Source organism: Protopterus annectens, chromosome 6.part1 (assembly GCF_019279795.1).
Source record: "Protopterus annectens isolate FY-2018-M chromosome 6.part1, PAN1.0, whole genome shotgun sequence".
NCBI lineage: Eukaryota > Metazoa > Chordata > Ceratodontiformes > Protopteridae > Protopterus > Protopterus annectens.
The window spans coordinates 508,063,656-508,081,748 of NC_056738.1; the positions used below are offsets into that span (position 1 = coordinate 508,063,656).

General features: G+C 40.4%; 1 protein-coding gene across 1 annotated transcript in view; it reads left to right on the forward strand.

Moving 5' to 3' along the window:
• The window catches only part of PARD3B (par-3 family cell polarity regulator beta), a 5,075,916-nt gene that overhangs the window by 3,345,822 nt on the left and 1,712,001 nt on the right, over positions 1-18,093 (forward strand). Inside the window, exon 22 of the mRNA XM_044075955.1 lies at positions 6,042-6,279. Coding sequence (XP_043931890.1) covers positions 6,042-6,279 — 238 coding nt within the window. The remainder of the gene's footprint in view (positions 1-6,041; positions 6,280-18,093) is intronic.

Consider the following 18,093-nt stretch of genomic DNA (forward strand, 5'->3'; position numbering starts at 1 on the left):
ACTTTTATGCCCAAGGTAGGTAATGAATTATCTCTTAAACAGTCTATTAATTTGTCAACATGTTTTCCTTTTCTGTAGTCTGCTAGTGATGAGGTTCTTCACACCTTGGATTTGCATAGACAGTTCAGATGTTATTTGGACAAGACTAATGCAATTTGCAAGTCTGAACAACTTTTTGTTTCTTTTCATCCTAGATCTCTAGATTGGCTGTTTCTAAGCAGACCATTTCTTCATGGATTTTTAAGGCTGTTCTGTTTTGGTAAAGGCTCATTTTACCAGGGCTATGGCTTCCTTTGGTGCTTTTTCAAAGGCTTGAATACCACTTCCATCCTTGAGGCTGCTACTTATTCCTCTGCCCATACCTTTACTAAGCATTACAAATTGGATGTTTCCAGAGCAAGAGCTGGCTTTGCCAGAACTATCCTGCATGGTTTTCTGGAGGGTTCTTCTGGGCCTTCCTTCTCCCGAGTTCCCTCTTGAAATGTTGTACTCTCCCTTTGGTGATGTATACTGCAACAAGTGATATAGAAGAATGTTGTACAGTTGTGCAAAATCTTACCATAACAGTAGATGTCCTTCTCTTCACTGTTGCAGTAGTCGATTCCTCCCTCCTCCCCCTTGTTCTCTTCTCCTCCTTTTTTTCCTTCTGGATGTACATGCCCTTCTTCCTCTCCTTGGACTGCTGTTCTTCCTTGGGCTATTCATGTCTGAGCTATGTACTTCTGTACATCACCTTTATGCCATACGCCATGAGTGGGGAGCATACGTGTGATGTAAAACATCCTGGAAAATGTAAGGCTCTGCTATACTGGCAGGACATTGAACTACCCTTGGTGGGGAGGGGATGCCCCTTAAGTAGTGCAACAGTGAAGAGAAGGACATCTACTGTTACGGTAAGATTTTACACACCTGCATTTTATATATGAAGGGGCTGTATAGTGTTGTAGGGAAGACTATTAAGAAGATATTAATAAAAAATAAGTAATTGTAATGAAAGAGCAAAGAAAGAAGATAAATATCTTACAGCATGAATATGTTGTTTGACGATATAAGTCATTACAAATGTGGAGAATTACAGAAATGTAAGGAGCTGAAAAACTGTACTGAAGGTCTTAGCCAATTTATTGAAGAACATGGATAAAAGTGAAGGGAAGTGGATGGGTAAGTTAAAGAGTTCTAGTACAAAAATAATAAAGCACTTAACACCTGGTGAGTGGTATGAAGTTTATTACAGTCATGAATGCTGTAACTAAGTTGTCAGAAGTTCGCAGGAGGGGCTGGATAGGTGATTATGGGGTAATAATTCCAGTGCATGTATCTTATGCTGACATTTTGATTATAATTACAAAAGAAAAAAAAGAACTTAGATGAAAGACACAATTGTAGTTATAGAAAGACGGCTGCAGGAGGTAGGTTTAAAATTAAATTAAGAGAAAAAGAAAAGGTTGGGGATACTGTGATAACTGAATCTATATATTTTACAAAGCATGCTAAAAACATGTTGGGTATGAAGCTTGGAAACCAAAACTGAATACTGTAACATTGGAAAGAAGTTTTGGTAAAAATTAGAATTTGTGTTGGGCTGTGGAAAGTGTTTCAATTGTCCTACAAAATGAAATTGTATTTAACGTACTCTGTCAAACTGGAAAAGTTGACTTAAATAGGTGGAAATGTATACATATCCCATTTGTTATGGGGAATGACTTTTTGAAATTCTTTTGGTTTATATGAGGCTCAGGACTTAGCTCCAGTAGAAGGGGAATACTGTATTTCAGTTAAAGTGAAAATAGACTGGTTTAATAAATCCTATTATATATTTGTCATTCTTATATTTGTTTTGGGTGCTAGAGAGAGAACTTTTGACAAGACAGCTTTAGTAAGTGTATTATGTAGAATATGTTAAGATGTGGAAAACAATGGGAACACGGAAAAGAGAAAAGGCAGAAAATAAGTAGGAAAGTCAGTGAATGTGGACGTAAACACAAATGGAGGACATTAGGAAGATATGATGTACCCAGGAAAAGGAAAGAAGAATATGAAAAATGATGAATAATTATTATATCGAACTATGGGAAGAGCTAGTTAGGTATACGAGAAAAGTAATCAAGGACAGAAAATGTTTAAAAATGCATATGAATGTGCAGATTTATTTTGGCAATTAATGTTAATGGGATTAAAAGTTAAAATATAAATGTGTGAAAGCCGAAAGGAAAGATTGTTAGCAAATATAAGGATGAAGACTAATGGAAGTTGCATTACTGACTTTTAAAAAGATGAAGTGACTTTACAGCAGCTTAAACAAACTTTTAAGTATGACTCTTTCAATAATGTAAATATGAAAATTTTATTATATAGTGACAGTGATATTGGAAATAAAAATATTGTAAAAAATGTAGTAGAGAAAGTTGATGAAAATGTGCTATTATCTGAGTGGTACATATGGAAAGGTAAGTGTACATAACTGTTAATATATTGACAAGTGAGGATGGGTTAGTGAAAATAAAGAAAAAAAAGTGGCTATGGCAAAAATAGTGGGTTGATTAGATACAAAGGAAAATGAATGCACGTAAAACTACTGGCCCAGTTCCAAAAGAGCTGCTGCTGTCAGTGTAATTGATGGTGTTTTGGAATCTGGCCTCCATAGCAATCCTGTTTATAGATGGGCTTTACACCAAACCAAGTCACACTGGCCACAAGTGTTTTGGAATCAGGGCAGACTTGCACTCTGAGCAACTGTCTTGGAGTCTGGCGTTACGTGTGCATACAGTTTTGAAAAGTGTATAATGTGAATGATGTGTACAAAAAATTTCTCAGTGAAACACCTACTGTTTTCAATATTTGCCATAATTGCCAGGGGATGTTTTCTATCCCACTGGACTCTTACCAACATAGGCAGATGGAAGCTCAGTTTAACATCTCATTTGAAGGACAGCATGCTGTTGAGTGCAGCACCCTCATGTTACACTACATTGGCGGTAGTGGAAAAAAATAATCTAACACAGTGTGGAGGTAAAACCTACTGGCCTTCTAGTATTGAATGCACATAATCCACTGCCACAGGTTACCTAATTACTTTGTAGTTCGCGGTCTCGTAGATTCTGATTTTATTAATCATTATTTCTGTAGTTCAGTTCTGGTACAGTGTTATGTTTGATACTGGATTTTTTTGTTTTCAGCAGAAGCAAGCAGCACTGTTTAGAACCTTTCAAATGCTCTTATGATGTGTTTTTCCAGCATCGCTTCACATGCGTCTCATCCTTACATCCATTACCTCTTGCTTTTAAACTTCCCACTTTCTCTGTTACTAGGTGCTAACTGTTACTTTATCTAAATAAAACCAGTATATTTCATTAATCAGAATGCTTCATTTTTAAGAAATGCTTTATTTATATGTGTTAATCAGGATAAAGCACTAATCCATGTAGATTTTTAAGACATAGTTCAGGAGTATTGCATGGTTAAGTGACTTCCTGTGAATTGCACAGTAAGCAGATGAAGCTTAAGGAAATCAAACTCTGGATTTCAGGAAGCAGTTTGTTAATACTTCATAGCCTTAATCGTCTGTGCTAGAGGCCAGACTTTGACATACGTTCTTTAGACATTGCTTATAAAGATTAGTATATTGGCATGTGTTTGTTTATTTTTAATGTGGTAGAAAAATCCTAGCATGAGATAATACATGGGCTATTGTAACAATACCTACTTAAGAGTCTTTAGGTATAGGGTAAAGGGTGTGGTGGGGCTCATAGACTGCAGATGTACAAAATGGGGCTGTTCATGGCTTTGATGATGATCTCTTAAGACCAGTTATATTATACTTGCTATATACAAACTATAGCAGTGCCTGTCATTTGCCATATCACTTTCTAGGCTAGTATTCCACTGTTTCAAGCTTTTCCTTTTTTTTATTAATTTGACATTTAAACTTATTGGGTAGCTTGTTTCAGGGGTGACTCAGCCATACTGTTTGGTTAAATGCCTTACTCGGTGTGATACAGTTTACAAGTGGAGGCTGAGGGAATCAAACATGAGACTGCTGGGTGAAGCCCTTTAGCAGTTCATAACCTTAACCCTCTACTAAACTGCCAGACAGCAGTCTCTCTGAGATCACCATTACCTGAGAGGCAATGCTTAATCATTCTCTCAGCTTGTTAGGGCTGTTACTGAAGAGTAATTAAGGTATTACAGTACTGAATTTAAGATAATACAGTGCTTAGACACTGTTGTTCATTGCACCGCTATGTAGGTCTTATTACCCTTTTAAAAGAGAGAAATGCAAATGGTTATGATTTTAAAGTGGCTTTCAAGACACACATATTTCATACCAACCCTAAGTATTCAACTGTTAGGGCAAAGTTTTTATTTATTCACTTAACATTATGTTTAATTGTATTATAATTTCCTTGTTTTGGATCATCCTGTAGTCATACTTTTAGCAGGGGTTTTAAACATCAAAGGGAAAATAAGCATAGTATGAAAATTGTTTTGTATATAATGATGGCAACAGTTATAACTTACTACTGATCAGTTTGTGCTGTTCCTTTGAATAGAAACTAGAGTCCAAAATTGATATATACACACACGCGCGCGTGTGCACACGCACACACATATATATATTTTAATTTGACCACAGTGTAATTATAATTGCTTGGCTACTAATTGTGGTACTCTGGTCCCGGGATGTGGACATTGTCTATACTCTGTAAGTTTGAAGGTGGAGTGTCATTATGTTCCGTGGTGGTTTAGCATTAAATAATTCCTAGTATTGTAGGAAAAATACTGTAAAACAAATTTTCTGTCAGATTATGTAATAATCCCATACACCTGCTTAAAATGCAACCATTTGCCTTTAGATAGCATTTTTATGTGTTGGATTCTATAGCTGTGTACAAATGCAATGCTTAAGCAGTAAAGTAACTATGTCGGCAATGGTTATGCACAACAAAAGCACTTGGAAGTTGCTCAAACTGATTTTATAAGAAAGGAAGGGCTGTCCAAGGTACTGCGAAACCTGTCTTTTGTTTCTGTGAAGTGCCTTAGGTTCTTTTGCATAAATACACCCACCTACCTGGAGAGTCTCAGGAAGAATAAACGGGGACCCTAGTTTTAATACTTTCAAACGTTGGTGTACCTCATGAGTGTCGCACATTGTTATACAGACACCAGGACTTTTAGGAGCTGCCATTTTGTGATCCAAATTCATGATTTGCTGGCCTTAAGACGTATGTACTACAGATTGTACTGTCTCAAACTGATGAAATAAGTTAGAATATTCACAAAAGTATAAGTTGTGTCAGTACATTTTCAGCTGATGTAGTTTTTCCAGTGATAAGTCTATGTACTTCCAGAAAACAGTCCTGTTGTCAAACTGGATCTGTAGCTGATGTCAGACACTTAAGTGAGTTATGTGTTCACTTGTAGATAGTTCTAACCAACTTAAGTGCTGTATCATCACAATTTTGCCCTGAGGGATGGTATCTATAGCATTACATTGACCTCATAAGTGCATCGCCTAGAGCTCAAATGCTGGTTCAGAAATGTTGCTAAACAAAACTATGACTGTGAAAAATGCAATACTAGCAATATAAAATACAAAAATTACCTTCAGTGCAAATGTACTGAAAGTTTTGTCACATCTCTCTGTTTCTAAATGGAGCTGTGGCAGTTGTGCTTCTTTGCCTTACTGCAGAGCTTTAGGACTGGAAATGTGATTAAAATCCACTACCATGGAGCCATGTCTGTCATGGTGTACAATTTAAAAAAAAAACATTTATTTTGCGCAGTGAGATGTGCTAGAGTTTTAAAAAAATGGCATATTTGTGGTTAAATATTTTGTTAAATGGTGACTAGAGTTGTAGGTAGGGGACTGTATTCCAGAAATTGGCGTACAGCTCCAAAAGGTCTTAGCTACAACCCGTACCCATTATGTCGGTGCTTAGTTTTTAATAGCCTTCTAGGTCATAATAACTTGACAATATCACTGAAAATTTGTGACATTCTTTACTTATACGACTTTCTAAACTCTAATTTTTCCTGCACAGATGACTTTTCTGACCTGAGTTCCCACTCAGGCAGGGAAACTCCAGGTATTGAGACAGCTATGCAGGAGCATCAAGAATCTGATGATACAGATAGTAAGACACAAAAGAAAAAAGATAAAGAAAAGAAGAAGGTCAAAATAAAACCTAAAGGGAAGGAGAAGGAACAGAAGAAGAAAAAAGAAGACAGTAACGAACAAGAAAAGAAAGCCAAGAAGAAAGGTTTTGGGGCAATGCTAAGGTATTTCCATACATTTTCTTATAACAAACTTAATTTGACAGCCTAGTTTGATGCCCTTGTATAACTGCTGTGAAATAATGTCATGTTTGGGCTATTACCCTTTTGACAAGTTAAAGACAGACTAAGACTGACTGTGACTGATTTGTGCTGTGTATAAAATTTTGACTTTCTGGGTTTGCCTTCCCTTAAGTTATTCGGAAGTAGGACATTTTACTTGAAGCAGTCCACTTCTCGAAGTGTGCCCTCTTCGTTTGGTGCAAAGCACTGTTTGGTCAGTCTCATCCTGATGGTCTTCGATCAATCCTTTACCAATCAGATGATGGATTTTTGTCTCAAAGCTATTACATAAGCCTTATAGGCTTGCCATGATGTTACCGAAAGGCATTTTGTAGCATTTGTACTTTGCAAATATCTGGAAAAAACACAAAGTGTACATTGTTTGACAAAGATCTATTACTAAATTATAATGAGCTGCAAATGCATCTTCCATGTCCTGTGACAAAAATGTGTATGCCAGGTGAGGTAAAGAATGAAAACAGGTGTTGCTGATCTGATCATGAGAAAGGAATTCCCTGTAATGAAGCATTCAACTCTACTGCCACCACAAGCCAGGTGAAACTTCTCTGCAGTTCATTATGTGTACTAGAACACTGTTTCTGTCTCCCAGCTCCCCTTGTTTCATCCTACGCAAGGGCATAATGAAAGACACTGAGAGATGCTTCATCAGTATATATGCAGCTTTACCTTGGCTCAGACTATTATAACTGACTTTTCCAAAACTGTGTTATCAGCTTCAAATCGTTACAATGTCATATGATCAGGCACTTTATGTTGAAGTGTGTTGTGTAGTTGAATACTCCTTATTTTTACGACATAATTGTGCAAGTGTGGAGTTAAGTTAGACTGTGTGGGGACAGAATCTCTCATACAGATTTGAGAGACCAGTACTAGATTGTAATAGTAGTATAAAGGTTAATGTGTTTCTTTGGGAAAACTAATATTTAATATAGTAAAGGTGTGTTGTAGTGTTTAGGTGTCTTTTTTAAATGCTGTTGTAAATCAATGTACAGTGTTACTCATAAAGATCTACAATTAGTTGCAGTTCCATTTTGACAGAAGTGCAACTTTCTTGTGCTTCCTTTAGCTTACAGCGCATTGATTTGTTGTGTCAGTCTCAGTGCAATGCATTTATGATAGTTTGAACTTCATTATCTGTGACATAAATCCATGTTTAGTCCCAAGGAGCCAGTTCCTGTAAATGTAAGCTGTGGTAACTTCCACATGACAGTGTCTCATTTTTGTGATTAAGGAAGCCATCCTCTGCAGGAACTGCAAAAATAGATATCCGCACTACACACACACACACACACACACACACACACACACACACACACACACACACACACATATATGTGTGTGTGTGTGTGTGTATGTATGTGTGTATATATATATATATATATATATATATACACACACACACACACATTTGTATGTGTATACACAAACACACACACACATTAATTTTTCTGATACCCCCCTCTGTCCTATGCAGGGTCCATGGGGAGAGATGGATATTAACTCAATACTTGTGAGTATAAGGCAGGGAACCAGTGCTGGATGGAGTTCCAAATGTTCATAGGATGCACATCACACTTACATGTATTCACACACACACACACACACACACACACACACACACACACACACACACACACACACACACAGTTACAATCATCTGGAGATGATCACCAGTTCACCTACTGGCATTATTTTGGGTATGTGAAGAAGCAAAAGACCACTATGAAAACTGAAGTGAACATAGGGAGGACAAGTTTAGCAATCCAGTTTAACAAGTGCTAAGAGGAAGCAAGCAAACCATTTCATTATTGTTCTGCTACATGTAGGTACAAAACAACAAGTCTTGTGTGGAAGCATCAGCAGTTGCTTAGTTCTCCTGATCTCATTTTCTTTTTCTCTACTTTTATTGTGGAAGTGCAAGGAGAGTCAGTTCAATAATTCATTCTTTCATGCATCCATGAAAGTAGAGACTTGGGTTTCAGGTTGTACCACCATATGGATGATTTCATTCTTTTAATAAAAATGAACTAAAAAGTTATTCATTCGCCAGTGTTAAGTGCAGTTTTGAAGAATGGCCCATAAAAAAAAAGAAGGAAACAAAAACTGGCTTAATTCCTTAGCCCAAGCAAAGGACATTTGCTTAGTCAAACCCCAGTCTTTGCCTCCTCATGTTCTCTTTCTAACAGAGTTGTCGTAACATACTTTATTTAGTAGGTAATCAGTAAGGGTAGTTAAACCTGACAGCCTTCTGTCTTTGCTCCTGAGCATTAATACATTACTACGCATAACCATAGCTGGCCTTAGGCATAGGCCAGCTAGGCAGCCGTCTTGGACACCACTGTAGCAGGGGAGTTTTCCAGTATTTATATGCTGGAGGGTAGACCAGGATGGGGGCACCGGGTGGTATGGGAAGGGTGCCGTGGAGCCCTTTTGCCGAGGGCACCAGTTGACTTAAGGTCGCTCCTGCTCATAACATGTAACTTTTTAGAGTTTTTAAAGTACTCATACCCAGTGGAGATTTCTTTCTCCCTTCAGAACTCACACACAGTATGGACTTCTCTTTTCCATAACTTGTGGGTATATTGCCTACATTTTCTCTGCTCCTAAATAAGGACTCTTCCTAAAATGTCTTTATCCTCAAAAGAGACTCCTTGGAGACTCCCCTGTCTCATAACCCAGAAGTCTAGAATGCAACTCCCTCATGAGGTAGTGTGTGTGATGTACTTATTAGAGGCAGCTGCTCTTTAATAGTTTTCATAGAAAGTTGTGCCTCTCTTTGGCTTGTGAGCCTGCTTTGCCTGTCTTTGGCTTGCGAGCCTGCTCTGTATTTTCTCATAGGAACACATCCTAGTAAAGCCAACAGCAGACCCCACAATTGAGCATTGTGTTTCCCAGGCTCAATAGTCACGTGTTGCATCCCTGTCCGTCTTTCTGCCTTGTCAGCTTTATGCTATCCTGTAGCCCAAACTGCATTTACTGAGGACACATCTCCATGTACCTCACTGTTTTACACTATTAATTAATTTTATGTAATCGCAAACTGTGTAATTTACTTTATATTAATAACTGTATTATACTGCTGTATTAGTTTTTCATCTCTGACATTCACTGTCTGTTTTTCATGTTGCACATTTACTTATTTGAGTGGATTGTAGTAGGAATGGGTCATTGGACCAGTCCATTAGCCGTTTCACCAAATTAGTTAATAAATACATGCAGGATACCTGGAATAGTAATGTAGACTTTACCAAAATGTAGAGCCATCTGTCTTGCAGCTTCCAGGGAAGCTCATCCAGTGGAAATGTGCAAAGTCTGCAATTTTGAAAACCCTACATGTGCCTGTCAAATGTGTTTTAACCTTCAGTGCAGGGGTACATTTGGAGTTTTGTACCAGTGTACTTCAGATCCTGTTCCTTTAAAGTGTAGTGAAGAGGAAATTCTTTAGCCATCAGAAGAAAGCATTACTTGCTAAGAATAATAATTCTGCATTGTAGGATTTTATCCTCTTCAAACTTGCTTTCCATTTAGATTCTACAGTTTTTCACGAGGGGAAGTTGAGTATTTTCCACATCATCAATGAAGACCATGTTTGAATTGAGCCAAATAATAGATTCATTCTGAAATCTGATGGATGTCTTTACTGCTTTAATACCTCTGAAATGTTAATATCATTATCAGGCAAAGACGTAGCTGTCATTCTCTCTGTATCTGTTGTACTTTATACTTTCCTTGAAGTTTGAAATCTATGTGGCCAAGCTGCATGCATAGTACAGAGAAGGTAAACTTGCATTACGAAATATTCTAGTATTTCATGATAGCTAGTAATTAATATTGGTATCCAATGCCTGTTCAAATGTTGAACACATTTCATTTACTGTTGCTGGAAGAACAAAAAGAAACTTCTTGTGTTACTTTTTTTGCCTGAATTTCCTACATATTCCCAGAGATGAGTTCATCAGATTTCTTCCTTGGGAAAAGTTTACTTAAAGTGTTCCATCATAATTATTTTACCTTATGAACATGGCATCTGGTACCTGTAGTACCATCCTGTATTTTCTTCCTATTGATGCCTGTTTTATGATGCCATGTTTATACTTAAACTCTTTGTAAAAAAAAGTAAATTTTTCCTATGTGACATCACCAAGATGTTCATTGAAATTTACTGTCAGTGATGTCAATTTAGGAAGTGTGTGTGAGTGCTTCCATAAGCTTTTAATGTATGCACTACAACTCACACAAGGGTCCCCATTCAATAAAGTGTAAGGACTCACCCCCACTCTGTCACTCAACTGATATTGGAGAGGGACTCGGTAGAATTATGTGGACATGTTCTTAATAAAAAAAGTTTTATAAAGCTTTAATTTTGGTAAGACGGGGTAGAAAAATATGTTACAGCAATTTAATTACAAAGTGCCACAATGTTTATTTAAACTTCAAAATAACACTTTAATCTGATCATTTATTGCAGTCCTGCTACCTGGATCTCCCATGCAGAAGTTCGAAACCTGCCCAGTTCCCAGTGTCTTTGCATCATCCCCAGCTGACAGACATCTGAGGACTGGCATCCAGACATCAGGGTATAAGATGGGTATCTGTAGGCACAGTCTAGAGTTCTTTCTAGCCATGTAGTCCAGTGCGCTAAACTTTTTATCAAATGCTCTCAGTCCATGGGTCCAGCTCATTTTTTCAGAGTTACCTCCAACCTACTTTTCCAGTGGGGAATCTTTCTTCTAATTAATGTTTAAAAAGTTCTGGAAGCAAATCCTGCATAAATATTTCTATCCATATTGTTTGTTTTGCTTGGGGTCTAATTACAATATTTCTAGTTGTCAGGATTGTGTTAGGTTTCATTCCAAAACCTTGAAATCTAGGGATGTGAAGTTGTTCTATCTCGCCGTTCATTCTTACAGATGGTTTGGCTCTGAGTCGGCCTACTACAAAGCTCGAGGTCAAGTCCCTATACCATAATGCACCTAGAGTTATCGCAGATCTAGTTTGCCGCTGCAATAGATTGGAGGTTCTTTGCACAGCTCGGGCCAGTATAATTCTTTCTTTGTTAGCTTGAAAAATTATTTCTAAAAATATTTCTAGAAATATTTAGAGTTTAGTATTTAATAGCCTTTGATAGTGATAGTTTTTATAGCTTGTTATTAGAGTTATTCCTTCTCTTGTTGGCCTTGTTTTTTTCTATAGGCCTTGTTATATTCCCTTTCCTTTTGGTGTGCCTTTAAAACATTACATAGCTTGTAATTAAATAAGTAGTTAGTGTGTGTGTGTGTGTGTGTGTGTGTGTGTGTGTGTGTGTGTGTGTGTGTGTGTGTGTGTGTGTGTGTGTGTGTGTGTGTGTTTTTGAATAGTTTAGTCAGTACATTGTTATTCAGCCCATTTGTTATTTGGGGCTTATTTTGATAATTTAGCTTTACTAGTTTAACTTGCTAATTGTTTGGGTGTGTCTAGTCTCTTAAGTACAGTAGATTGTTGTTTGAATACTGTATGTTTGATTATGGCTGACAAGGATAAGCATCCTAAGTCAGCATTTAAAAAGTGTCCAAAATGTGGACAGAAGATGTCTGTGACAGATAGTCACGTTAATTGCGTGTATTGCACTTATAGGAAAGCTGCTGCATTTGACATTCTTTTTCATCCAGAGTTCTCCAGGAGCAAAAAAGAAAACTCATAGAGGACTTCTGAAACCATCTTTTCAGGAAGCATTGAGTGACCAGAGTACATCTAGTAAGTTGTCAAAGTCTTCTAAGGCTTCTTCTTCAGAAGTAAAAAATCTAAGAAAGAGTCGACATCGGCTCCACAGCCCTCTGAGCCAAGCGTCTTGTCTTTTTGAATTCGGTCCCCAGTCCTGGAACCGGTGTCCGAAGTACTAAAATCACCTATTCTGCAGTCAGTGCCTCCATCCATCCATTCATCTCTGTCCTTTATCAGCCTGTCCGATTTGGATGTGGAATGTGTAGTGCAGAAGTTGTTACAGGCACCAGCGTTTGCTAAATTTTTGTCAGCTCTGACCCAGGTGGTTTCAGAGACTAAAACTGTAATGCCATCGACTTCTTTTCCTCCTCCGAGCCATACTGGTCCTTTGGAACTGGAGGAGTCAGACCTGATGATTGTTGAGCCTTCGGACCCAATGCCTGTTCCTGTGCCTTCGGTTCCATTTACTCTGACTTCCTCCTCACCTATCAAGGAGTCTAGGAGCCGACACACTCCTGTCGGGTCCAGGGAGGATAGTCAGATCGACATGTTGGTTATGACTTTGCCTCTCGGGGCCTCGGCTTGGATGAGTTTGGCTCCTACTTCTGGTTCAGAGCTCACTGTGCCGGTGCTGAGGGATCGGTGGTTTCTTTGGATTCAGCAGTCCCTTCACATTGGAGCAGAGGTGCCTTTGAATCCATGAGGAGAATGATGTCTCCCAAGGCATCTACAACTTCAGGTCCAACTACCTCCTCCCCAAAAGCGCCAGTGTCTACGTCTGCTTCACAGATCCTTTTTAAGTGTAGAGACCCTGAGCCTCAGGAAGCCCCATTGGGTGACCCCTGCTCTTCCAAGACCTCACCAGAAATTCCCACTGATGAGGTTCCTAGGAAGAGAATCTGTAAGAGGAGGCACCTAGACTCCCCACAGGAGTCCTTCACGTCTGATACCAACTTGAATGAATCAGAAGGATACCCACGGTCCCCCTCTGAGGATATCTCATTTGCTGAGATATTAGAAATCCTTAGGCAGAGGGGTGGCTGGAAGTCCACCAACCCTACTGAAGATGAATCGGTTCTCCCGAAGGCTTTCGGGTCTCAACCCTCCACCTCTTGGGTGTCTCCGCCCTTCGATGAGCTCATGGAGTTGGTCTCACGAATGGCGTGGGAGTCTCCGGACACCATGGAGCCTGTCCCTAGGAGGCCCAATAAATTTATGTCTACCTCAGAAAAAGTCTTTCCTCACCAAGGGAGTGCCAGTTGATGCCATGGTAGTGGCGGCAACCACCAAAAAGGAAATGTCCGAAACTTCTTCCTCTATCCATCCTCCTAACAGAGATTCTGGGATCACAGATAGATATGGGAAGTGCACATACAGTTCAGCGACTTTTGCCTTGCATTCACTGAAATGTCTCACTCATTTTATAAGACTACAAAGAGATCTCCTGAAAAAGCTTGGAGATACTCTTCAGGGTACAGTAGCTGCAGGAGCTTCAGACAAAGTCGCCTCCCAGCTTGCTACCCTCAATACCATAGTGAACTCGTCCATGCGTCTCATTTCATATGCAGCTGATGGAATGAGTAGGGCAGCGGATAGAGGAATTGCTCTCAGGAGACATTCCTGGATGCGCTTGTGTTCCTTCATGGAGCCCTTTAAGTCATCATTTGTCAACACCCCTTTTAATGTCTCATCCCTTTTCGGGCCCAAAGTTAAGGAAACTTTGATCAGGTGTGAGCAGGAAGGAAAGACTCTGTCTGCCATCGGAGTCTGTTTTTCCACCCCTACCACACCCTACACAAGGGTCAAGAGGGAGGAAAGATATGGTACCAAAAAGCCAAGGATCCTTTCTGGAAGCACATGGTGAACCCCCCTCCAGGGGCAGAGGAGGGGGTAATAATGGAAGACACCAACCTCGCGGCAGTGGGGGTCCACAAAACCAGGGCGACAGAGACCAATTCTTTGGGAAGCCCTACCAGCGCTCCTGAAAGGAGGCCCGACTGTCCTACTCTGGAGGCAGTTGGGGGTCGCTTATCTTTGTATGGCTCAAAATAAAAAAACGACAACTGGGTACAAAGTATAGTTTCCAGAGGATATTTCATTCCTTTCTCCACTCCCCCACCATTGACAATAAAAATCCTGGACGTTCCACCCAGTTACAGGGAACAAGCAACAGTAGAGGTCCAAACATTGCTAAGAAAAAGAGTAATTCAACCAATCCCAGCAGACCAGACAGGATCCGGAACTTACTCAAGATTCTTTTTAGTTTCAAAACAGACAGGGGACTGGAGACCGATTTTGGACCTCAGCAGGCCAAACAGATCTATCAAGAAAGAGAAGTTCCAGATGGTCATGCTTCAGTCAATACTTCCCTTTTTAGGGAAAGACAATTGGATATGCTCGATAGATCTACAGGATGCATACCACCATATAAACATGGCCAGACCAACCAGGGATCATCTGCGCTTCCGGCTGGGAGCCAATCATTACCAGTTTTGATCCCTGCCCCCTTTGGTCTCACTACAGCCCTCAGAGTGGTCACCAAATGTATGGCAGTGGTCACGGCTCACCTGAGGCATTTAGGATTCCAGGTGTTTCCATACTTAGATGATTGGCTCCTCACCGTCACCACCAGGCATCAGCTAATACAAGCCAGGGGCACCACTCTTACTCTTTGCAATCATCTGGGCATTACAATAAATTCAGAAAAATCTTCCTTGTCGCCATCCCAACATATCGTTTTTATCTGAGCAGAATTGGACACCACCACCACTTGGCGATTTCCAACAGAAAGAGTTTTACTACGTCATCAGCAGGTCCACGACATCGTATCCAAAGACAGGGCTCCATCATCAGAAGTGCTAAAATTTTTAGGCATGATGGCAGCTGCAATGTTAGCGATACCATTGGGTCACATGCACATGCGGATTCTGCAATGGCTGTTATTCACTCAATGGTCTTACCAAGAGCTCCCAGTCTCTCATCTCATAATGATCACAAACACATGCAAAAAGGATCTTCAGTGGTGGTTGACCTCTCTTCATATAACGATAGATCGTCCCTTTGTCCTACCCTCACCAGCGGCCATGGATGCTTCCCTGATAGGATGGGGGGGCATTTTCAGGGAAGAACAGCCAAAGGCACATGGACTGAACAGGAGGCACATCTGCATATCGATGTTCTGGAGATGAGAGCAGTACTTTTAGTGTTGCAGTACTTCCAGGACTTTCTTCCTTTGGGAGCAATTGCAATTCAGATGGACAACATGTCAGTGGTCCAGTATTTGAACAAACAAGGAGGAACCAGGTCCTATCCCATTTGTCATGAGGCTCTAAGAGTATGGCAGTGGGCTACATCCACCCAGCACTTTCTGATAGCAATGCACATCCCGGGGAAATCCAGCGTGATAGCAGACAAACTGAGTAGGGCAATTTTGTTGCCTCATGAGTGGTCCCTCATGAAAGAGATAGCGGAGAGAATTTTCTGCAGGTGGGGGTCAGCTTTGCTGCAACCATTTTGCCAACCACATGAACACAAAATGCAGAAGCTGTTTTGCCCTGATTCCCCCTCCAGGAGAAGCCCCAAGGGATGCACTCGTACACGATTGGCCTCCGAGTCTCCTCTATACATTCCCACTAATTCCCTTGTTACCCAAAGTATTGCAGAATAAGCCGTGGGAAGGACCATCATTCTTATAGCCCCTCATTGGCCTTGTCAGATTTGGTACCCCTTCCTTCGACTTCATCTGTTGGAAAAGCCTTGGATTCTGGACACAGTTCCAGATCTTCTGAAGCATTCATCAGGGGCTCTTCATCCTCTCTTCAGTCCCTGAAATTGACAGCTTGGCTGCTCCAATTTCCAACATAGCCAGGTTCCATAACCTCGCAAATGAAATGGAGCATATATTGATATTGTCTCATAAGTCCTGTTCTAGGAAGCTATAGCTTAGCAAATGGAGAAGATTTTCTATTTGGGCTTCTCAAAATGACATTGATCCTTACCAAGCCCCTATTTCCTCCATGTTAGAGCTTTTGACTTGCTTTTCAATAAAGGAGCTGCAGCAGCAACAGTTCAGGTACAGCTTGCAGCTATCTCTAATTTTCACCTTGGCTTTGAAGGATTAAACATAATGTCTCAGAAGCTATCCAAAGCCTTTCTCAAAGGGACCTTTCATCTCAGACCACCTGTGAATTCCCCTTATACCCCATGGAATCAAAATTTTATGCTTTCACGCATTATCCTCCCACCTTTCGAACCAGCTTCCTCATGTGATTTGAAATATTTGTCATGGAAGACTATCTTTTTAGTAGCCATTACTTCTGCCCATAGAGTGTCAGAGCTACAGGCCTTGTCCATAAAGCCTCCTCATTTGATTTTTCATGCTGACAGTGTGTCCCTGCGAACAAATCCTTCATTTTTGCCCAAAGTTTGTATTGAAGCTAACCTTAACCAGATCATAGATTAACAGTGTTCTTTCCCAAACACACCAACAAATAGAGTATGTGCTGCACAAGCTTAATGTTCATAGACCGCTCAGATTTTACCTTGATAGAATAAAAGAGTTCAGAAAATCAGAACAATTTTTTGTTTCCTTTTCAGAGTCCAGAAAAGGTATGCCAGTGGCAAAAACAACACAGTCTAGATGGTTATCTGATTGTATCACATTTAATTTTTCAGCTGCTAATTTACCTTTAAAACACAAAATTAAGGCTCGTTCTACCAGAGCAGTGTCCACATCTTCTGCCTTTTTTTTTGCTAGGCTTCCTATAGACAATATTTGTGCAACAGCCACTTGGTCAAAGCCTCATACCTTTATCACTCATTACAAAGTTGACAAGACCTCTAGGGACAGGGCCTCCTTTGGTTCCACTGTCCTGAGGAACATACTCCCGTGAGCCACCCAAGAAAGATGGTGCTTGGGACGCTACCCATCTGTAAAAATGAATGGCGAGATAGAACAACTTCACATAAAGAAGTTATGTACTCACCATAATGTTCCATGTGAGTTGTTCATCTCGCTTTCATTCTTACTTACCACCCTCCTACCCCCTCCAGGGTTTTTCGAGGACTGAGATACTAGTTTTATCCTGGTTGCTCAATCTTTCTATGGGTTTTCTCCTAAAGAGTGATAGAATGGCACATGGTATTTTTATATGCAGCAAACAAGATCTGAGGTAACTCTAGGTGCATCATGGGATAGGGACTTGGCCTCAAGCTGTCTGAAGACCTCAAGCTTTGTAGTAGGCCGACTCTGAGCTGAGGATCGGCTCCAAACCATCTGTAACTCACATGGAATGTTATTGTGAGTACATAACTTCTTTTTCATGTAGCCTACCTGGAGTCTTCAAACCCAACTCCACATGTCTCATCACTGGTTGGTTTCCTACCCAAGGAATGGAAAGACAAGAAAAAGAAGAATGATGTTGCAAATGACGGAGAGCCTTACATGTCCACAGTCAGGACTTCTGTTGATGATACAGGTGAGTGTCTTTGCAGCTTCCTAGTTCATTGACCACTAGGGCCAAGCCCTCTCGCATGACTGCACAGAAGGCTGCCATGGCAGGAGGCCTTATCATTATGAAGAGTACCTCATCAACATCTGTCAGATCCAAAGCCGTGTTGTAGGCCTCATTTTCTGACACTCGAGTGTTACTAACAGAGGAGAAGTTTATGGATTTCCTGAAGTCCAGAGGGCCCAGCCAGCCCCAGGTCCCTGTTTCAGGAGCTTTTTATCATAAAAGGAGAGATGCGTCTCCCCAGGAGGACACATACTCCTCAAATCTAAAGATGAGGAAGAGCTGTCATATGCTAATCACCTCCCTCCTCAGTCTTTCCCAGGCTCTGATTCAGATAACACCATATGCGAAGTTGTTAAATCTCACCGTTTATTCTCACTGATGGGTTCAGTGCCGCTCGTCGGCTCCGACACAGCCTATAGCAAAGCTCAGTGTTTGCCAGTAGCTCGAGACCAAGCCCCTTATCCCATGATGCACTGCTGGAATTACCCCAGATCTAGTTTTCCGCGGCACAGATCTCGGT